General features: G+C 54.6%; 1 protein-coding gene across 2 annotated transcripts in view; it reads right to left on the reverse strand.

Moving 5' to 3' along the window:
* Window positions 1-6,967: 6,967 nt before the first annotated feature.
* RBM19 (RNA binding motif protein 19) overlaps window positions 6,968-22,929 on the reverse strand; it is a 163,469-nt gene continuing 147,507 nt past the window's right edge. The window contains exon 25 of one of the 2 annotated variants that reach the window (XM_037156142.2): window positions 6,968-11,113. In XM_037156142.2, coding sequence (XP_037012037.2) covers window positions 11,033-11,113 — 81 coding nt within the window. In that variant the 3' untranslated portion in view covers window positions 6,968-11,032. Of the gene's footprint in view, window positions 11,114-19,197; window positions 19,268-22,929 lie in introns of those variants that run through there. The other variant, XM_053669768.1, reaches the window with a different exon arrangement.

Below are 22,929 nucleotides of genomic sequence, written 5' to 3' on the forward strand. Positions count from 1 at the left end.
TGACTCAGCTCCCCTGAGACTATTATTATTCCCTTGCAGCATCTCTGTGCAGACTTCTACACCGAGAGCTGGAACCTCCCTCTCCTGGGCACAGGCCCGTTGTCAAGCTGATTTGCAAACCCCATTTCCGTTTATTCCCCACCTGGCTCCTTCCCTCTGTCCTCTCCCTGCTCCTCCCCGACCCTCCCTCCACCCAAGCCTTTGTATGTGCTGCTGATGCTAACTAGAACACTGTCCCCTCTCTTCTCTCTGGGTGGCTTCGTCCTGTCCTCTGAGGCCCAGCTTAGACGCCAGCTCCCGTGGGAAGCCTTCCGGGCCCCGAAAGCTGAGAGGGCCCCAGGCTCCCCGGGGAGCCCCTGCAGTTGCCTAGGCTTTGCCTGTGCCATAGCTGTCTCCCTGACTGTGGGTAACCTAAGGCCAGGGAGCACCTGCAGAAGTCTGGCACACAGTAGGTACTCAATAAAAAAAGTATCCAGATGGGCAACGGATCCCTGGGGTGCATTTTAAGATTTCTGTGCCCGCTTCTGCAGAGCCCCAGTGGTGAGCTCAGATTAGTGGCCAGAATGTTTCGGTTCTCTCTTCTTCTGAGTCTCCTGCAGCTCAACAAGGTGCTCAGGAGTCCTCTGCCCGACTTAGGCATTATGCTCAAAGGTCCCCATTCAGCCCTTCCCCCTCCTGCTCCTCCTCCTCCTCCTTCTCCTCCTCCAGAAAGCTTGCAGCCCAGGCTTCTAGGAGGTTCAGAGAGGTGGGAAGAGGTGCCCTGTTTATTGACTCTGGGATCTTCCGCCAGTGACCTAACCTCCTGGTGCCTCGGTGTTTTCACCTGTAGAATGGGGATCATGACCTCGACCTCTGAGGATTGCTGAGGGATGAACTGAGTCAAACTGTTTAGCAGAGAGACGGGTAACAAAGCCAGTTGCTTCAGAAAGCCATCTTTTTGTAGCTCTTATGGACTTAGCCCAAAGCCTGACATGTAGTAGGTGCTCAATTAATGCCCAAAGAACGCACAAGGAGGAATGTTATTTTGCTAGCTGGATGATCTCGGGCGAGGCTCCGAGCTTCGATTTCTGCATCTGGAAAATGGGAATAATGATGATACCCCTTTGCTTGGGCTTGTTTTGGGGGGTATCTGTCATAATGAAACTAAAACGCTGGGCCCCCTATAGGATCAGGACGAGTAGCAACGTCTAATACGTGACGTGATCTGTCGTGAGTGCCAGACCCTTCGTAGGCGTTAGTCCCCCCAGCAGTACCACGGTGGAGGAACCGCCGTCATCACAGAGGGGCAGCGACCTGACCAAAGTCACGCAGCTTGAGTGGCAGAGCTGGGAGGCAACCCAGGCATCCGTCCTGCTCTTGCCCAGCGTGATAAACATTCCACTCTGCCCGAGTTTCCCCACTAGACCACCAACTCCAGGGCGGAGGAGGGGCCGAGGCTGGGGTGTGGCTCTTGCAACAACTGCATGGTCCATGTCTAGAACATGGCCCTGCAGGTTCTGGACCAGCATCCTTGGCCTCAAACGCACCCAGCTCTTCACCGTCTTGCAAAGGCGGGACCTGCGTTTCAGACCTGCTATTGAAGGCCACAGGCTTTGGGGCAGACAGACCTGGTTTCGCCCCCAGCTATGCCTCTCCCGTGCTGTGTGACCTTGGGCAGATGACTTCCCCTCTCTGAGTCTCAGCTTCGCATCTATAAAACAGTAGAATAAGCCACCCTCCCCAACAGAGCTGCAGTGTAGATTCAATGAGCTAGAGCCGGGAGCATGTCCCAAGAGCCAGCAACCCATGGCCTTCTGGCTGGAGAGAGAGACCAGGGTCACCTTACCCCGGGTCGTGGTCCTTCTTGCAGAGGGGAAGGGGAGAGATTCCAAGAGTGGCCCGGCGGGCTTTGCGGCCGCCGCCTGCGCGGTGTCAGGCGGCGGGTGATGGATCGGCTCGGACACACTCCACAATAGCTCACAGACACTCTATTACCCGGTGATTGTCTGCCCAGCAGCCCCTCTCGGCCGCGCTGCCACAGATAATGGCCCAGAACAAAGATGGCAGCTGCTTTGTAGGGGAACAGATTTGTGGCAAGTTGAGATAAAATAAAGAGGAAGGAGAGAGGGGAGAGGAGACGGTGGCGGGGGGTTGCGGGGAGCCGGGGGTGGTGCTCACAGAGAACATAAAAGGAAGAAAGAGGGAGCGAGGGGGAGAGAATGGAGGGCGCGAAGCCAGGATGTCGCGGGGAGGGACATGCGGTGGGGCTCGGGCTGGTGAAAGGAAGCCCAAGGGCTCGCTTTGTCTGGTAGTGATGACGATAATGAGGGTGATGATAATAATGAGGATAATGCGCCGTGAGGTCTGGGTGGTGCCCGTGGAAAGTGCCCCAGTCGCTGAGGCCAAACCGATCCTCTTCATCTTCATCTTTACTCAGACGCAGAGGTGGCTCCGGCCCTCCCCGGGGGCCTCGGGTGGAGGTCCAGGCTGGGAGGTGCCACCCAGCAAGGTGGTCCAGTTTCTAGCCTGCCACCCAGATTCTAGGCTTAAAGAAGCTCATCCAGTGGCGGGGGGGGAACTCCTTTTAAACAGCCCCCCAAATCTCCCTGCTCCTCACTCAGTGACCTCAGTTGACATCTCACTGGCATGCCTAGCTTCAGAGAAAGCCAGGAGATGCCTTCTTTTCCGTGAGCCCAATACGGCTCAGAGGAAAAGGCAGGTGCCTTAGTGAGGGAGGTGGGGGAGTGGGTGCAGGGTGGGCGGGTAGCTGTCTCCACCACGGGTGCCTCGGGATGAGCATTTCATGGGCATTGGTTAGGCACCCACAGCGGCCGAGGTGATGCCTGACCTAGAGAGGGGGTAGCGTGACCCCCCATTCTGCGGACAAGGCAGCTAAGTAAGGCCTAGAGAGCTGAAGTGACTGCCGAGGCCCCACGGGAGGGGCAGCCCCTGACCCCAGGGCAGTCCCATGCCCAAGTCCATTCTCACCAACACAGCGCAGTCCGCATTTCTGCTGGATTTCTCTTCCTTCCCCCAGAATCTCTGAGCGGGGCCATCTTCTTAATATTTGGGGCCGGAGTGGGTGGGGCCAGAACATGGATTTTATGATTTAAGGAGGGAGGAGGGTTAGGGCAAGCTTAGAGGAGGCGTGGACTGAGAGCAGACTGGGGGTGACTATGGTGATAACGGTGACAATAATATCTGCCAGTTATTTCTACTTTTTAAAGAACTTCCTGGCTAACAGCTCAGCTGAAGCTTGCAGCTGCCTGTGAGTGAGTGAGGGCAGCTATTAGCAGCTTTGTGGAGCAGGTGGGGGACCAGGCGCTGTCCCCCCAAAGCTGAAGAGACGGACCAGTCAGGCCTGAACCTGCATCTCTGCTCATGCTAGATGAGGTCCTCTTCCTAGAAGGCCCTGTCATACCACACTCTCCTCCTCCTTCAAGGCCTGGTGGGATGTCCCTTCCTCCAGGAAGTCCTCCCAGATTCCTCTCAGGCTTGTCTGCACCTGGAAGAGCACTGGCCCTGGAGAAGGGCCATGAGCACCTGGATGGCAGGGATTAGGTCCCATTTCCCTTGTGCTGCCCCTCCCCCGCCCAGCTGGCACCGCCCTGGGTTTGCAGGGGTGGGCTAGGATACCTGTACTATTGTGGGCTAGGGACATGGACCACTGTAGCAGGTGACCTCAGGAAAAATCACTACACACTCTCCAAGCCTTGGTTTCCTCATCTGTCAGTTGAGGGTGACAGTCATGCCTACCTTGATTGTGAGGGTGAGGTCGGGGGACAACGGTTGAGAGCAGCATGGAGTTGGCACATAGCAGGTGCTCAACCCACACTCCCTCTGCAGCAACATGGGGACAGAACCGACCCTACCTCTCAGGGCTGCACAAGCGAGGCCACCTGGATAGTCTAGGCACTCAGAGCAGAGCCGGACACAGAGTGTTTCTGGCAGTCTTGCCTTCTCACCGAATCGTATCTCTAGTCCCCAGCACCCTCCGACCTTACCCACAATGCCTCCTCTTTTGTGCTGTTGCCTAAGCCTCTTCCTATGTTAGATCAAGTGTTGTGTCCCTGGTGGGGTCTGATCAGAAGAGAGACCGTGGCAGGGAACAGGGTGGGGACAGGGGACAGGAAGAAGGCATTCTCCTGTGTTTGACTAGTGCACTCTGAAGCGAAACTCCGCAGCCCGCGTGGTAAGCTGTTCTGGAAGGCGTGGGAGCTGTGAAGCTCAAGGGTTTGGATCTGCACTGAAGAGCCACCGTGGGCTTATCCCTTCCAGACTCAGGCTTCAATGCCTCGGCCTGTTGCTAATCCTCATGCCCCCCAGGCTGGCACTTAGACGCTGGAACAAATGCCACTAATTTGTGGCACTTTTAACCAGACAAGTTGAGCCGGGGTGCAGAGTCTGAGGCAGCACCGCGTCCCGCAGGAGGCGGCCGGGAGATGCACACATCACCCCAGTCGTCCCAGGGCCCACATTTCCAAGCGGAGAAGGAAACAGGTGGAATTCATTGTGACCTCAGGCTTGGTTTAACCCAGCACAGCCCAGATGTTTTCATTTCGACCTGCCATCGAGGGAGAGTGGAGGTGTCTTTAACGCGATGTTTTACATTCGTGGTGTGTGTGTGTGTTTTCTCCCTACCGAGTCCTCAAGACCCAGCGTCTTTTGCGTTTACTGCGCATGGCAGTTCGGACTCACCGCCGGGCGGGCGCTCTGTGGACGGCGGCTGCGGTGCTGGGCAGGGCGGTTCCAGAGAGCGGTGCTGTTGGCACCTGCCCATGAGCCAAATCGTTTTTAACTTAAAAAAAAATTTTTAAAGAAAAGCAGGTGCAATTCTTCTCTCTATATAGGTAGGTCCTTCAGCCCCACTTTCTCTCTTTCTTTCTCTCTATATTTCATTATATATGTATATATAATCTATCTCTATTTATATACAGATACACACACACCTATAGTTAAGCTATTGAACCAGAACATTCTTTGAACTGATCCTGAATTGCTGGGGGACTTTTTTTTGTCCGGAGCATGGGGGCTGCTGGGCCACATTCAAGAGAAATTGGGGTGTCCTTGTCACCCCAGGGCCAGAGCTCAGCGCCTGTCTCCTCCCTGAAGAAAAAGATATATAAGGCCAAATGCCGTGAAATTTTCTGCTGTGAGGACAGCTAATTTTTCACACCCAGACGCACTGGCTGGGTTTGTTAAAGCTCAAGATAATCAAATAATCATTATAACTCATCTTCGCCCCTCCTGTCTCTCGCTCTTTGTACCATTAATGCCCCAGCGGGGAGCGGCTCTGGTGAGTTCAGACCCAGCGTATTTAGATAACCTTCCGCTTGGTCTTCTGAGAGCGAAGTTCCCCTCCTGGAGTATCTCACAACAAATGAACCAGTCCTCTCTAATCTTCTTATCGTTGTCGCCTCTGCTCCAGGCCTGGTTATCTCTCGGGCTTGCAAAGGAGGGAGAGAGAGAGGGGGAGAGAGAGGGAGAGAGAGAGAGACTTATACATTTGTGTTTTCTAGAAATTTATATAAACATATGTATATGCATGAAATCATAAAAAGGAGGTCCCAGGCAGGAAGCCAAGTTCTTTCTCTCTCTCTCTCTCTCCCGGTGAACAGCCCAGCGGCAGCTGCTTGGCCCCTCTGCCCGCCAGAGAGGCACAGAGAAGGTTCTGGGCCAGTGTGGACTCATCTTTCTCCACCGGGCGGGATTGGGAGGAGGACGGATGGGGCAGAGGGAGCGCCTCCCCAGACAGGACCCGAGGCCTGGCCTGGTCAGTGGGGGGATCAGGGAGCAGCACCCACATGGCCGGCTCCCGCGGGGACTCACCTCCGTCTGGCACCGAGGTTCCTTCATTTCAGTCCCTTTCCTCCCTTTGGCCTTCACTCCCTGCGGGCCATTTTCTTTCCTTCCCTCCTCCCCGAGAGTGTGTGTGTGTGTGTGTGTGTGTGTGTGTGTGTGTGTGTGTGTGTGTGTGTGTGTGCGCGCGAGCTCCGCGGTTCTCCTTTCAGCCGGTCGTGTTCCCCCCTCTCCATCTTGGCCCCTGCTCTGCTTCCCTGTCTCTTCTCTCTCTCTGCCTTTGTCTCCTTCTCCGTCTTTTTCTTCCCTGCGTCAATGTCGGATGGTCTTCCGGCCTCTGCCTCAGTGGCCCGCTTTCTCTGGGTCCGTCCTCGCCTGTCTCCCTCTCTCAGCTTCTCCCTTTCCTTCCCAGTTTCCCCGCCAGCCCCTCCCTGCATGTCCCCCTCTCTTTGCTTTTCCTTCCCCGCCAGCAGCCCCCACCCCGCCCTCCCTGCCCCCCACCCTCCATCGCCTGTCCCGTCACCCCTTATACTCCTGTTCCCTCTCCCACCTCCCATCAGCCTCACCTCCATTCCTCCCTTAATTTTGGATGAATATGTTCTAGCCAAGGCATGGAGCGAGAGAGAGAAGAGGAACCTTCTAAATAAATCATTTCGTCATGTGAACAGCTAATCTGCAAAGGACGGTGGCTATTTATCGAGTTTTTAGCAGCGCATGTTAAATAGTGATAGGGAGGCCACATTCACAAACCTCATCAGAGCACTGGGGAGGGATTTTTAACTTCGTGGCCCAGAAAGAAAAATGGTGAAGATGAAGATAAGAGGGTGGCTTTGGCCCTGAACCGTTAGCGGCAGCAATTAAGCAGGTGGCAACTCCCCGAAACCCCCGCCATCCAGCCCCCAGCCGAGTGAGCTCAACACCCCCCCCCTCACCCTCACCGACTGACCCCTTCCGGAAGCCACTCCTATTTTATAGCCGAGCCAGACAGGTGGAGTTTGCCCACAGCTGCCACCACTAAGTGGGCCTCAACGGGCAAAAACTTCACCCCCCCGTGCCTCAGTTTCCCCATCCAGTTCCTCCTCCAAGAGGGTTTGACACCTGAAGGGAAAAAGATTACTTGCTTTGATAAAGGAAGAGAAACTTTTAGGATTCAAGTTAATATTAATATTCCAAGTAAAATGACACAATTCCTTCCAAATTATTTTTTTTCACAGAAAATTGTCTTAAATGGGGGCTACGGGTACATTTGAATGTGTTGGGTCTGCTGGTGGTTGGGGGGCTCCCAACTGTGGGCATGGGAGTTCCTGGTGTTCTTAAAATAGCTCCAAATGCTGCTGCTGTTAATAATAATAACAATAATCATCATAATAATACAAATAATGATATTAACACCTGCTTCCTCTTTTTTGAGTGTGTGCCATGTGGTGGGTACTCTGTTCTATGCTTTCCCAGACTTATTTTAGGTGATTTTAACTTGTTTCCTTGTCTCTCAACCCTTTCCCGGAGACATTACATTGAGTTTTCATGCCACGCAGGGTCGATGAAGACCGAGACGCAGAATTCAGCACTGGAGAGAAAGCAGCTCGGAATAATGGCAGCTGAGGCCAGTGCTGGGCTCTGAGGGTAATAAGCTAAACAGGACCCAGCCTTGGAACTCAGAGCCCTCATATGGGGACCAGGGAGACACAGTTAATGCTGCCCAGCAGTGGACTGGCCTGCTTTGCAAGGTGGTGAGCCCCCTGTCGACAGGAGGCAATCAAGCTCACACATCCTAAAAGGAATGCCTATGTCAAGCGTGAAGGCAGATTAGATTCTGGGCTCAGACTGACCAGGGTTTGAGTCCTGGCCCTGCCTCTTGGCGGGGGTGGGAACTAAAGCCCATGTATGTCAGTCTCCTCAGCTGTGAAATGTAAAACGGGCGTATTAACACCTCACAGGGTGGGTAGCTGAGAGCGCTGGGGAGTTTATGCAAATGGCCTGGCAAACAGTACTTGCTCAATAAATGGCAGCTGCTCAATGGGAAAAAAATATCATTACTTCTGGGTCTTCTGCTTGCTGGCCTCCGAAGGAGGGGGCAGTGACTGAGACTGAGGCCCAGGGAGGCGGCTGACTTGGGTGTCTAACCCCGGCTTCTGGCTCGTACTCGCCCTGTGATCAGGTGCCTGCTGGGCCTCAATTTGCTCACCTGTAAAATGGAATGATTAAAGTAGAGAAAGGACTCATGGCATGGGAGGAATCTATGAACAGCTACCCCTTATGGTGCCTGGGCCAGGGACTTGTGAATGGGGGTTAAGGGTGTGGCCCTGGGTTCAGGACCTAGCACCAGCACCGCGACTTACGTGCTGTGTGACCTTGTATAAATCACTTTACCTCTCTGTGCCTCATCTGCTAAGTGTCCCCGCCTCATCGGGCTGTGCTGGGTGTTTCAGTCTAGGCTCCCTAGCTAGAGTTTCTGTTCTAGGAAGGCAGGGCCGAGGGTCTCAGGGCGGCACACACAGCTGGTTTTAGTAAACAGTGTTTGTTGTTCGGCTGTTTGATAAACAGGCAAATAGTAACCACGAGTGGCCACAGCAGACACTGTCGGCTTCTGAGCATGTCATTTGGCCCACTCTGGGCAGTTCAGAGGACGGTCCTCAAACACACTGATGGCGTCCCACCTCCACTGCCCGCCTCTCTCTGCCTGGTGGCAGGGCTTCCTGTGGCCACAGGGGTGAGCTCAGTGTTCACTCAGGGTAGGTCAGAAGTGCCAGGAAGTGAGTGTCCCCAGAGCTACCCTCCATCAACAGCGGATGGGAGCAGGGGGACAAAACTCCCGGCTTCCTTGCCCTGCAAGGCACGTTCCGCCGTCTCCCAGTGGGAGCAGCCCTGCTGCCCCCCGCGGTCACCTCCATTCATTCACGTGTGCCATGTTGTTTCCCTCCTCCTCCTCGCCTTGCTGTCTCCTGCCGCCTCCCCGAAGGTTGTTGCAGCCCCCCAGAGGAACTCAGAGTCTGCCTGCTGGGAGCCCGGCCTGGCGCAGCTGCTGCCGCCTGCACTCCGTGAGGTGCCTCCCTCCCCCACGAACAAAACATTTTTTTCTCGCCTTTTCACATTTACAACTCCAATCGGCACTGGGAGGAGATGAGGAGGGGCGCTGAGAACTTCTAAAAAGCAGGTCTCGCCCTCATCTCTGAGGGTCGACACTGGCTAGAGAGCTGAGCCTCCCTCAGCTCAGGGGGTGGGTAAAGGGCCCCCCAGGCAGGGGGAACAGGGGGCAGGGGCCCTGTCGGGGGAGGTGGGTGGTACATTGTCAGAGAGTAAGGGGACAGGGCCGCTGGCAACTCACTGTGTGATCTTTGGGAACTCACGTCACAGCCCTGAGCCTCAGTGTCCCCATCTGTCAAACGGCCCCATATGCCACCTGCTCTGTCCTGCCACTTCTGTAGAATGGGATGTGGAAACGGAGAGGTCCACAGTGGCAAAGGGACTTAGGGGTGCGACCCAAAGGTAACAATTCACGTATTCTTTCGATGGCCACTGGTGCAGCACCTACTGTTGAGTCGCCTTCCAGGCTCGGTTTCCTTCACTGCTTTTCCTCCAAGCCTTCGCTCTCATGGGGGAACATTCTAGTGGCAGAGAGTGCTGCTAAAGAACAAAGCTATGAAATGTAGATGCACAGGAATGAATTTTATGGGGAAAAAGTCTGAATAAGCAGACAGGGAGGGAGAGGGGACATATTTTAGACAAGGCCTCTGGGAGCAGAATTGGAGGCAGGTGGAAGAGCCCACTGTTGGGAGAAGAGCAAGCCAGGCACAGAAGACAGTAGGTGCAAAGGTCCTGGGGCAGTGGGATTTGTTGGAGGTTTAGCAAGGCGGCCAGTGTAGCTGGGACACGGTAAGCAAGGCAGAGTGGGAGGTAATGGGAGTGGACATCAGAGAGGCTGTGGGGGTTCAGAGCCCACAGGGCCTGGTGGCGGGGGTGCTAAAGGGAGGGGTTTGCTTTTAATCTGAGTGAACCAGGCTCTGGGAGTCAAAGCTGGGTGGATGACATCATGCGATTTGTATTTAAGAACCATCCTGGCTGCTGTATGGAGAAAGGCCCATCGGGGGCAAAGCAGAGGCAGGGAGGCGATGGATGGGTCCCTTCCCTCTCCAGTCCACTCTCCAGCCCATCACATGGGTCCCTGCTTCCCACGCAGGCACGTCCCTCCAATGTCCAATCCCCAGGCCTCTTGCAGGCCAGGGAGGAAGTGACGGGCTGCAGATGAGGGGGCAGGCAACCGCCTCTAATTTCCACAGGCACCGTGGGTAAAGGCTGTGGCAATGTGCAATTAAGCTCCGGGTTTTAAAAACACGGTAATAAGGGACACGGGCCGAGGAGGCAGCCTGGTAATTTAAATGATATCCAGTGTGAATATGGAGTGTCTAAATGTTCTCTTCCAGAGATTTATATCAGCATAGACCTGCCTCATTCATTTATTTGGTTAACTAGCTGCTCATGGGCACAGCCTCCCAAGCGCTCTGGGTGGAAGGCAGAGACCTGGGTGGACACTGGGGGCGTCCTCCTGCAGGGCTGACAGGGGCAGGGGGTGGGGATGGTAAGGACCACAGCGACCACTGGCCTGTGCTGAAGGCCTACTGTGTGCCTTGCATTCAAAAATCTGTTGTGAGCCCTGTCTGGTGTGGCTCAGTGGATTGAGCACGGGCCTGTGAACCAAAGGGTCACCAATTGGATTCCCCCCAGTCAGGGCACATGCCTGGGTTGAGGTCCAGGTCCCCAGCAGGGGGCATGTGAGAGGCAACCACACATTGATGTTTCTCTCCCTCTCTTTCTCCTTCCGTTCTCCTCTCTCTAAAAATAAATAAAAAATATTTTAAAAAATCTATTGTGAGAATTAGAAGTGATGATATTCAACCTGTGTGATGAACTGCCTCATGCATGTGAGGAAACTGAGGCACAGGGAGGAGAAATGACTCGTGCAAGGTCACAGAGCCAGGGAATGGGCTAGAACACAGGTCTCTGCATACCGGAGCTGGGGCCGTGCCCGTGAGCAGTTACCTTACCCTGTGCCCTGGCCTCTGGGCCTGCCATGCACTGGTGGCCGTCCCCCATCTAATGGTCACACGACCGTCAGAATTCACCCGAGGGCCCTGTGCACAAAGTCGTCGCCGTGCTTGGTCTCTCCAACCTGCGCAGGACTCGACAGATCACATGGGCGGGGGCTCTTGAACTCAGATGATTCCAGGGGCTGATGAGGCGACGCTTTGAAGCGGAATCAGCAGGCGTCTGGGCCTGGCTTTTGCTGTTTTCCACGCATGTCAGGGACACAGCCGTGAGAAATGGGCAACTTCCATCTCTGCATAAGAAAAACAGAAACACGGATGGGCTGCCTCTTCCACTGCGCCCCGACTGGGGACTGAACCCGCAACCCAGGCGTGGGCCCTGAAGGGAATCGAACCGGCGACTGTTCACTTCGTGGGATGAAGTGAAACCAATGGAGCCACACCGGTCAGGGCCCCAGGGACATAATTTGAAAAGAAAACTAGGAACACTCCAGTACGTGGAGAATCATTTTGCTATAAAGAGAAAGTAACAGGCCAAAATACAATGATAACAAACCAATGTTACTACATTCTAACGAGACGCAATTTGGCAAAGGCTCCCACCTGAAACTGGTGCCCTTTGTTAAAAAAGGAGCTAAGCAAACGAACACCTACCCATCTGCCGACCAGCCCTCCCACCCTGGGCTACGCGCAGGCAAAACCAGGTCACCAAAGGGCACGCGCGAGGACATTCACAGAAGCTTCATTTGTAACGCTGGGAACTACCCAAGCATTCAGCCGAAGGGCAATGGGTAATCAATGGTGTGTGTATTCAATGGAATATCACGCAGCAGTGAAAAAGAATGTACCACAAACACACTACGCAGCATGATGAAGTTCACGGACATAACATTGAGTGGAAGAAGCAGTCCCAAGAGGCCATGTGCTTGCCCACCCAGTGATGACTGGGCGCGTAAATGTGGTCCATCCCCACGGGGAGATATGATTCAGCCTCGAAAAGGAATGAAGGGCTGAGATGCTGCACACACAGGAACCTTGGGAACGTGATGCTGAGTGAAAAGGGTCGGACACAAAGGACCACATGGCATCAGGTTCCACTGATGTGAAATGTCCAGGAGAGGCAAGCCATAGAGACGGAAGCAGGTGAGTGGTTAATTGCCAGGGGCTGGAAATGAGGGGGGATGGGGTGAGTGGGGGATGGGGGCTGATGGCTGGAAGACACGGGGTTTCTCTTTCAGGTGATAAAATACTCTGGAGGGGATTGTGGTGATGGTTTTAGACCATTGTGAATACACTAAAAACCATCACATTATATACTTTAAGTGGGTGGATTGTGTGGTGTGTGAATTATATCTTAAGCTGCTCTTTTTTTAAGGGTACACACTAAGCGATTTCATTTGACTGAAGCTCCAGAATGGACAAAACTTCTCTTGGGAGAACGGAAGTCGGAGCAGTGGGCGTGCCTGGTGAGGGCGTTGACTGGGAGGGCCCCTGGGGCAGGTGTTGTTCTCTAACTTGATCTGGGTGTAAGGGTGGGTGGTGCTGCTCGCCAGCTGTGTGACTTTGGGCCAGTGACTCACAGCTCGGAGCCTTAGTCCCTCTTCTGTCAAATGGAGGTGACAATGGTCCCTTGCCCAATCTCCTTGTGCAAGGCCTAAAAATGGGAGCCCTTAAAGGAGCTCTTCTCAAGTGTCAGCCTGAGCATGGGTCACCTGGAATTTTGTTGACATCAGTGTGGGTGGTGCATTTGGAACCAGCTTCCAGAGGGCACTGAGGCTGTGGGCCTGGGGACCACGCTCTGGAGTAGCCAGGTGTTGGAGCGCTCAGCACTCTGCACAGGCTGCATAAACGCAAGTGTTGGTCAGCGGACAAAGACTGGGCACCCACCGCCTTCAGGGGCTGTCTTTCCAGAGCTTCCTCCTCTTACCCAGGCCCCCCGCCCCCGCCCACTGCTCCCCAATCCCTTTCCTCCGTGAAGGGCAGCAGGACCCCGTGGCCCTAGAGTCCCTCGGCCTGGTCCTGCCCACACATGCTTCCAGGGCCTGGTTCACCCTGCCAGCCACGGGGCAGGTTCCTTCTGCCCAGAGATACCTTGGGTGGGTTTCTAGGAACAGCTGCCAGCAGCTGTGATATAATGACCGCCCGGAGAGTCGTTAGGAGATAATTAATATTTGCAGCACGGAGCTGTGACTGCTGAGCTGCCCCCGCCCACGGAGCTGGGGCCTCCGGACCTTCTCCGGGCAGGTGAGGACTCCAGACCCTCAGGGCGGCAGCACCTTGGGGGCAGGGGAGGACCCTGGATGCAGGGGCTGGGGTGTGGTCAGTGGGGTCTGTTGGGGGGGCTCTCCCTCTACCCAGCTGTTAGAGTTGGTGGCTTCCAGAGGTTGCCAGGCTGGATGCATCACCAGGAGTGGTCAGAGGGTCACCAGGGCCAGGGCTCAAGGTGGCCGCGGCCCCTCCTCGCACCTGAGGCCAGCTGGCCTTTGGCGGTTGCCATGGTGATGCCTGTCCCCAGCAGTTGGGCAAGGACGTTGCAGCAGCAGCAGCTGTGTGTGAGTGCTGGAGAGCGAGACAGTCTGCCTCGGCTCCCCTCTGCTTTTCCATCTGTGAGGGGCACACATCTCAGACACCCAGCGCCGCCTCCCTCCACGCTCGTCCAGGGGCAGCGGTGGCTGGGGGCCTGGGCCCTGGTCTGCAGCAGGCCATTGGCTTGCACCGTGACTCCACGGGGGCCTGACTGCACTCCCAACTCATGTTTGGTGCCTTTGAGGCCCCTCCCACCGGCTGACCATCGAACTCTCTGGAACCTCAGTTTCCAGCTCTGTAGAGTGGGGTCAGTTGCACTCAGAGGACTGTGGTTAGGATTAAATGATATAATGTAATCAAAACACCTTGCTCTGCCTGGGAGTGGGACCTTGCCACTCCCAGGTGGTGGGACCCAGAAGCTTAAAAGGGAAGAGACTTTTTCTAAGGTGTGGGCTTCATTATTAAATGCCTACTGTATGTACATTCCTTCCTCCACTGGCTTCTTCCTGAACAGCTGTCTCCTCTCACTTAATTCCTACTCTTCGAGCAAAGCTGGCCCGATCACCCCCATGGTACAGATGAGGAAACTGAGGATCGGAAGGTCAAACTGGCTACATCCCCAAGGTCACACAATGAGGACACTGTGGAACTGGAGTTCCAGCTCCCAAAGTCACACGTTCCCCTCTCTGCATCATGGAGCTCACTGGCCTCTTGTTTTCTGGGCCGGCCTGCCTTCGAATCCGGGCTCTCCCACGTCCTTGCAGCGTGACCTTGGCCGAGTTACCTTTCTGAGACTCGGCGATGTCTCTGCAGAATGAGAGTAATGGCGGGACCTGACTCAAAGACCCCCTGTATAGATTTAAGTGGACGTGAGTTAAGCGTGTGGTGTATAGTGAATGCCCGCCAGTGGACGTGTTAATTTCATTGTTGCCGTCATTATTATTTCTCCATCTGTGGGAGCTTGGACCCCATCATCTCTGAGTTCCCAGCTCAGCAGGCAGGGGGGTCTGTTGCCATGTGGACTTGGAGTGACCCTGGGCTTTGGAGTCTGGGCTGGGTCATGGGGCTCAGAGACGAGCCCTTTCAGGGAAGGTGACGGCAGGGGGCACTGCCAGTTCTGGACGCTCTCAGCCTGCTTTCTGGTCGTCTGCCTGTTCCTGCCACGCAGCATTAGGCCGGGTGTGTGAGCGTGGAGGGGGGCCGGTGAGGGAGGGCGTGCCTTGCCCTGGGAGGCTGCCTTCTGTCGCTAGACAAATAAACGCACAGCACCCATGCTCGCTTGGAAATGGAGTGAGGCGTTAAATACAAACAAACCGCAGAGACCAAGGTGGAAGGCCGGCTTCCTGGGACCCAACAGGCAGAAGTCGCTCAAGACGCAGCTGGCGCTCCTGGTGCCTGCTGCCTGCAGCCGGGGGCTGACCAGCACCCCTCCAGACAGCACGTGGAGGTTCGTGTGGGCTGCAGTGTCTGCCTGGTGTCTGCCACTGCCTCACCGAGGGCTGTGAGGCACCCCCAAGGTCGTCATGATGGCCCCCCACACCCCACTTCTGAGGTCTTCCAAGCTGAGCGCCTTCCCCGTGTACCCCAGGCAGAACAGCCCTCCAGTGCGGCTGTGGCCCAGCACGGCTTGGGGTCCCTCACTCACACAGCCCTGGAGAAACTGCTGGGGAGATAGACAGGCAGGGCACCACACCTTGACTCTGCCCCTCAGAGGCTGTGTGACTCTGGACAAGTCACCTCACCTCTCTGAGCCTCCTCAGCCTCCCTGTTTGTAAAATGGCGAGTGTACTAGTACCGAATATGGGGTGGTTATGGAGATTAAAACCAAGGGTATAGAGTCCCCACCATGAAGGCAGACTTGATCAATGATGGGACTAGTATTAGTTACTACTTGATCTCACACAAGTGAACCGAACTCACGTAGTAAATCTGAGCAATGAGGATAACTACACACTTACCCTGGGGGGGGGGGCGATGCGCCCACGAGGCTGAACACCTGTGTGTTTTTTTCCCTCTCGCTCCTCGGACAGGTAACAGGGCAATAATGGTAATAGTAATAACTAAGATTTTGGAGCACTTATATTGATGCAAGCCTGTGCTACCCCATAAGTAGTCATTGTGGCTACTTACTTATTTATTCATTGTGGCTTTTGAAATGAAAATGAAATAAAGTGAAACAATTCAGTTTCTTCTCCCACAGCTGTGGCTGCATTTCAAGCTAGCCTCCTGTGGCTGGTGGCTCCGTATAGAAAGTTCTTTGGGATGGTGCCAGTTCGGACCAGCCTGTCTCAAATGTAAGGTGCAGGGGGATCACCGAGGATACGTGGGGTTAAGCGCAGACTCAGATTTGGAAGCCTGGGGCCGAGCCTGAGACTACCATTCTGCCCAGGTCCATCGACTGCACTTTGGGTAGCGAGGGCCTCGAGCTGGGCTGCCCAGGGCGGTGGCCACTCTCCACACGGGACACTGGAAATGGCGTGTTCAAATCGAGGTGTGTGGTCAATGTAACGCACGCACTGAGTTTCAAAGACTTCACACAAAAAAATTTCCAACTATCTATGTTGGTGTGTTTTATGTGGATATCGTGTTGAAGTAATAGCTTAGATGCATTGGGCTGAATAAAAAATATTTTAAAAATTAATTTCACCTGTTGCTCTTTGCTTTTTCTTCTTAATATGTCCAGTGGAAATTTTAGAATTACATATGAGGCTCCCCTCTTTCTACTGGATGGCATCGATCATGGCCGCGCCTGAGTGCTGTTTATGAACCATCTTATTTCTGATGTATAGTCTTAACCGTACATCTTCACCTGTACCCTTCCCATTTTTCCCCCCACCCTCAATGGTTTCCTGGGAATTTTTCATCCCAATCAAAGGGTGAGATTGTGGGCAGCAGGGGCCTTCTACCCACCACGGTGCGAACGTCACCTTCACTTGTTTGAATGTGCCCAGCAACACTGTCTCTCCCTGAAGAAACAGTACCTTGACCTTCTCTTCTGCAACTCTCCCTTGCCCCTGGGCTCAGGTCAAGGAGTTTGAAAAGGGCTCCACATTCATAGTCTATGATTGGTCATGTGGCCCAGGTTTGACCAATCAGCACACTCATCCCCAGATCATTGATTGGTGCAGGGACAACCACATGACTTAAGCCAGGCCAATGGGATGCAGTCCCTGAACTTTGATGGACTTGCTGGAAGGACAGAAGAGGATCTGAACCAGGAGGTGCTGGGCACCCCTTTGAGTGAGCCTGCTTGAGGAGGAAGTCTACTGAGGTGAGAAGAGGTGAGTTCTCAACAATATCTGAGCCCTGAATGCGGCCCTCTGGGTCACCTGGCTTCATCTGGCTTGTCAGTCGCACAAAGTCACTCTTTTAATAAATATATTTACAAGAGTTTGGGTTGTATTCCAGCCGTTTGCAACAGAAAGGGTCTCAGAACTAGATCCCTAAGAGGAACCTCGGTACTGATGCCTTGGCAAGACAGGAGTGGAAGGCAGGTCAAGTCGAAAAGCTTGGAAGCCCTACGCCGATGATCTCGGACAATCTTTTATTCCAGCGGGCAGATGTGGGGCAATGGCCGCGAGGTGTCCCTAAGGCATAAAGAACACCTAGCATTGGGAGGGGGCGGCATCTTTACCCAACCAGCACCTGCTCCCATTCCTGCCGAGAGAAAGCAGCCACCCTTCCTTCTCCCCATGAACAGAAAGAGCACCTACTATGCACAGAGGAGAACTGAGTGGAATCGAACTTGGAGTGTGATTCTGGGTCATTTTCCGGAGGAGACCACTGAGTCTTATGCGCCCCCAGCCCCCATCTCCCCGACACATTGAACTTGCCCATTTAGTTTAGACGCTCCTTGCGCTTCCTCCTGCTGCTTGCCCTCACCAAACACTCGCTGACACAGGCGAAGTCTTAACGCATGGCAGCAACTGTTATTAATAATACGCCCTCATCTGTGCATCCGTGCAGCCTTCATCCACCCACCTCTCCGCCAAGAGAGCCAGCTCCACACAGGCAGGGACCTCTGTTCTGTGCATCCTGTGCCCCCAGTGCTGAGCAGAGTGCTGGGCACGTAGTAGATGCTGAGCCAATTTTTATTCAGTGAGGGCTTGCTTGCCCTTGGCTGAGTCCTGAATGGTCGTGGGGGGTGCAATCCTTTGGCCTGTCCCTTTAAGAACCTGTCTTTCTTTCCCAGCTCTGCCCCCCAAATTAATTGAGTGTTCTGCCTCTCTCTGTAGGGTTAATCCCGTTATCAGCTGCCAGACACACTTTGACTGGGTAGTTGCCTGTTTATGGTCCATCTCCCTCCACCCCCAATTAAACGCAGGGACCTGCCCGCCTTGTATGCCGAGGCACCCCACAGAGCCCTGTGCATAGTAGGTGCTCTTTCATTTATGTGCGAATGAATGAGTTGGCATTCCCCTCATTGTACACCCGTGCGAGGAGGAGGAAGAAAGAGCCAATTAGGAGATGATAAAAGGAAGTAACCTGCCCGTCCACAGAGCAAGCCAGGATTGTAGGATTGTTTGTCCGGGGCGTGGGGTTTGGGGGCGCTGACCTATGGAGAGATGGGCACCCACAGAAGGGGCTCTGGCCTTCCTCTTCAAGTGCAGGGCGCCCGCGGTGGAGAGCCGAGAGCACGCAGGGGAGCTCTCCTATCTGGATGTGACCTTTAAAGCCAGCAGCCCCTGGTGGCGTCTGGGGTGTTCTTGCGAGATTGTAGACGTCCTTGGCTCAGCCGGGCCATCTCAGTGGCAGCTGCCCGAGCCGGAAGGAGGACAGGTCTCAGTGTCCCCTGTTACTCCTAGAATGCCAAGTGCCCCTGAAGTGGAGGGCGAGGCTGGCCCTGTCTGGCTCGGGGCTGGGTGACTCAGCCCCAGAGGCCCTGGCCTGTCAGGTCCCCCACCGCCCTGCCTGTCAGACAGATCAGCCTTCTCCAGTTCACTCCTTCTGTCCTTGTCCCCCACCCTCTGCCTGCCACCTTCGTATCCCTGATTGTCCAGGGGCCTCATCCCAGAGGGCAGGTTGTGTGTCCCCGCTGCAGAAGGGCTTGGTGACCCATGGTCCACCCAGCCCTGACCCTCCCACGTGTCTGCCCCTTCCTCGGCAGGGGTCCTGCCTCCATGGGCTTCTGCTCAGACCAGCCAAGCCCGGGCATGTGTTGGCCAAGCATCTCAACCTTCCTCTCAAGAAGCCCCAACATTGTCTTGCCGGGTCAGAAGCAGCAGTCAGGTCACGGACAATCGCCGCTGGGCCCAGGACAGGGTCTGGCCTACAGCAGGGTGTTCGGTACAGACCGGCTGAGCACAAGACCTGAGTGAGTAAGCAGTGTTGGTGCTGGTGGCGGGGGCTTCTAGGGGGACAGGAAGTGTGCAAGAGCCTTCCTGGGCCAGGGCTGCACCCAGCACTCAGGCTCAGGGCGGGCAGGGCACACGGAGACGCGGCCAGGTGCTCAGATAGTCATGGCTCCAGCCGAGGCCGAACCTAAGGGGCGGCACAGCCCCTGGAGGGGAGGCGGGGTCGGCAAGGGGCTCTGGATCACAGCAAAGATTACAAGAGCTCGTTAAACAGAAATCCTTCCTGGCAGACGGTCATCTGGCTCCGGGGCCCAGACATGGCAGGAAAACCCTTTCCCATGGGGAACCCCAGACGTCTTGAAACCAGTGGAGCAAACGGCATGATCATGAGTTGACAATGACCATAACAATGACGACAACGCATTTATTTAGAGTGCCCACCGCTGGGCACTCTGCATGCACGCATCGCCCCTGCAAGGGACACACTGCATTCCCATTTCAGAGATGAGGAAAGCGAGGCTCAGTGAGCGGAGATGAGGTGTTCAAGGTCACACTGCCAGCAGGTGGTAGAGCAGGAACTTGAACTTCAATAGCAAGACAGCACAGCCTCTATCCCATTGGCAGGTACTGAATTGAAAAGGACAGCAAAGACTGAGTTGGGGACAACTGAGGCATAAATACTATAACAATGTAAAGTCATAGACTGTCTGTGGATGGGTATGGAAGAGACCCGTACCAGTGGTTGCCACGAATCGGAAGTGGAAGGGAGATTTTACCGCGCCTTTCACGCTGGCTGAATGTGGAACCATGGGGGATGCGGCGGATCAGAACATTGGCTCCACTGTGTGCGCCCCATTCACACCTTTTCTGTGTGACCATGTAGTTCTCACCTCTCTGACTCTCAGTTCACCCACGTAACTTGCCTTACCCAGTGCAATGTTAGCCAATACGAGTTCTGAACATCGGTTGCACGATTGAGCACCCTCTGATTTTGTCCTTCTGCGTAGCTGTAAGGACAGGCCCAGGCTGACCTGCTGGAGGAGGAGGGCCACGTGGAGCAGAGCCGAGTCGGCCCAGCCTTGCAGATCAGCTGGCAGCCACTTGGCAGGTAAATGATCCCGGTCAAAATCACCAGAGCTGCCTGGCCCCTGACCACCACCACTGAGGTCTGGGGATTGTTTGTTCCACAGCGTGACTGACTGTTGATAGCTGCTACACGTGGCCATGCATCGCCTCTTCCAGGAGGAAAACATTAGAACTTAAAGTCCAAGTTGATATTTGCTGCTCTCTAAGGTCCCCTGAAACATACAGGTTCCCCCGTTCCCCTCAAATGTGTCTTTTTCCAGCCTGACTTTGATGCTTCTGTTTAAGCCATGCTTCCAAAATCAGTTTCTCCAAACTGCACCTCCTCCAGGACTCTCTCCACAGTCCCTGGCATGGCTGTGACGCCGACTTTTCTAAAATGTAATAGTGTTACAGGGTGCAGCCACCTATGGCTAGGGCTGACCACGGTGGGCATCACACTAGCCCGCACGCCGCCAGCCCCGTCTTGTTCAGTCATCATTATACCCCGTCAGGGAGGTGCTCCGTCATTATCCCCAAAGTACAGATTGGGACCTGGGACCCGGAGAGAAGGAGCCAGGTGTTTGGGTCACACTCAGCTGCGGAACTAAGATTCAGCCCCACAGCTGCCCAGCGGCTCCTCATCTCCAAGCGGGAGGACACCGTCCCTCTCTCACGACATCTGCTTCGACAGGCAGAGCCCAGTGCTCTCCTTGGGTCAGCCTGGGTGCGAACAGCGCAGGTTCCCACTCCATCCTCAGAACAGCCCCAGGAGGCAGGGAAATGGGGGGGACGGAGGCCCACCTTTGAAAAACTGGCTTGTCTAAGGTCACCTGGCTAGTCAGGCACGGAGTGGGGACTTGAGCTTGGGGTCTCTGCTCTCTGGGTCGGGGACTCAGCCATCACAAACCCTGCAGTGTGAAGCTCCTCTCTGTACCCACACTTCCTGCCTCTGTGCCTTCGCAGGGCCTGTCCCCCCGGGGTACTCTCTTCTCCAGCGTGGACGGCAAAAATGAGGGCAAGCATCCTGGGGCACCCTGGGGTATGTGTCCCTCTCTCCCTCCCTTCCTCCCCTCCAAAATTTATTCAACAAACAGGCCTTGGGCACCCACTCGATGCCGGGCACTCTGCTTGACTTCTGGAGACACAGTAGCAATGAAACAGACAAGGGCCTTGGCCTTGATCTTGTAAAGCATCAGGAAGGAAGGCACTTAACTGATCAAACAAGTAATGAACTCATTACAGTTGGGGACAGACTAGTGGAAAGCAAGAAATGAGTCAGACCTCAGTCCGAACATGAGCCTAGCCCTTGAACTTGCTGGGTTGCCCCGGGAGAGTTAGCTGATCTCTCTGTGTCTCTGTTTCCTCATCTGGGAGTGGAGAGAGTTGCAATGAGATGCAGACAGAACGCGCTGAGCGAAGAATCAGGCACCTGGCATCGGGCGTCATCATTTTTGTGGTTGTGGTTGCTGGACCCTGGTTGTCCTGGGACCAGGAGTTCCCACCTGCACATCTGGAGGCGGAGGGGGGAGGGCTTCGCTGGCCCTTCTCTAACCCCCTGACTTATAATCCATCGTTAATGCGGCTGGAGGAAGGAGCTTTGAACAGGAACCAGCTCCGGCCGCTCCTGCTGTCCACCGGCCAATCCTTGCCTTTCAGAGGCCTGATGAGGCGGCCAAATCCGCCCCAGGGACCTAATGCGATTGTCTCGCTTCTGCAGCTCTGCTGGGAAGCCAGGGCTCGGCGCTTCCGGCTGGGCTTCCTCAGGCCCCCAGGGCCAGGGAGGCACTGATGGGGGGCCGGCTGGTCAAAGTGCCAAGTCTGGGAGAAGCAGGAGGCCATGAACCGAGCACCTACTATGTGCTTGGCAAAATTCCACCGATGAAGAGCTGCTTCTTCAGTGTGATGGGGCCACGTGGACATAGTCGCTGTGATGACAGGAACACGGGACGGGGGGTCCCGGTACCTGAAGTCAATCCTACACTGAGTTGGTGACCTTAGGGCTGACACGGGCTAAGCCTCAGTGTTTCCCAACTCAGAGTTGTATATCTCTCTTTTTAAAGAATTGTCTTTGTTGATTTGAGAGAGAGAGAAAGATTCATTGTTCCACTCATTTATGCATTCACTGGTTGATCCTTGTAAGTGCCCTGACCCGGAATCAAACCCACATCCTCAGGACAACACTCTAACCAACTGAGCTTCCTGGCCAGGGCTGACTGGTACGGTCTGTCTCTGTTATAAGGCAGCCTGTGCAGCATTCCCGAGCCAAAGCTCTGGATCGAGACTGCCTGGCTTTTAGTCATCGGATGCCTGTGTGACTTTGGGCCAGTTGCTTAACCTCTCTGTGCCTCAGGCTCTGAGACAATAAAACATGGATGGCGGTGATACCCGGCGCTGGTGCCTAAAAGCTGGATGACCTCCAGCCAGGTGCTCTACCTCTCTGAGCCCTGCGCCCCCATTTGGGCATCGGGGTCAATGAGGATGCCAGCCTCTGGGGTGGTGGTGAGTGTTACATGGGCTGACCCACGCCAAGTGCTTGAAATTGAACGTGGCATGGAGTGCTTGTACTGGAGTCGACAAACACCCGCTACTCGCTTTTCCTCCTCTTCCTCCTGGGTGTTCTCCCTCCCCCTGCAGTATTGGGTACTCGCCACGAGTCAGGTGCTTTTCTAGGCAGGGCCTACCTCCAGAATTATTTTAAGAATCAAAAGCACCAAACGGGAAGGTGCTTTGGCGCTACCCAGGCTGATCTGTCACGGAGAAGAAGAGGTGATCAATTCACACTGTGGCTGGCGGGGACTTCTTTTTCAGCGCGCTCTCATCTAGGGTCATTAATTTACAGCCATGACTTGGGTTTCTACCCTCGGCGACTGTAGTGACATTAACAGGATATTCACCAACCTCAGTTACTTCTATATTACCATTATAATTATTATTATTTGCCCTCCACCGCTTGTAAACCATGCTTTATTTCTGATTTCATTTAGAATCACTCACTTTTTTTTAAACTCAAATTTCACCTCGACCTAAGTTTGATAGGCTAGCGTACACTAAACACTTAGCGATAAGTGAAACAAGAAAATGTGTCCCCATTTTCTTCTCTGCAAAAAAGCCATCCTCATTGGCACCCCCTCCGAACAGTGGACTGCTACACCCGGCGTTGTCTGCTAACCATTCGGCTAATTAGACAACCCTTTGATTCATTGGTTCATATTTATCAAAGCCTA

The sequence above is a fragment of the Artibeus jamaicensis genome, unplaced genomic scaffold (genome assembly GCF_021234435.1).
Source record: "Artibeus jamaicensis isolate MK-2021 breed Jamaican fruit bat unplaced genomic scaffold, CSHL_Jam_final contig_525, whole genome shotgun sequence".
In the NCBI taxonomy this organism is placed as follows: Eukaryota; Metazoa; Chordata; class Mammalia; order Chiroptera; family Phyllostomidae; genus Artibeus; species Artibeus jamaicensis.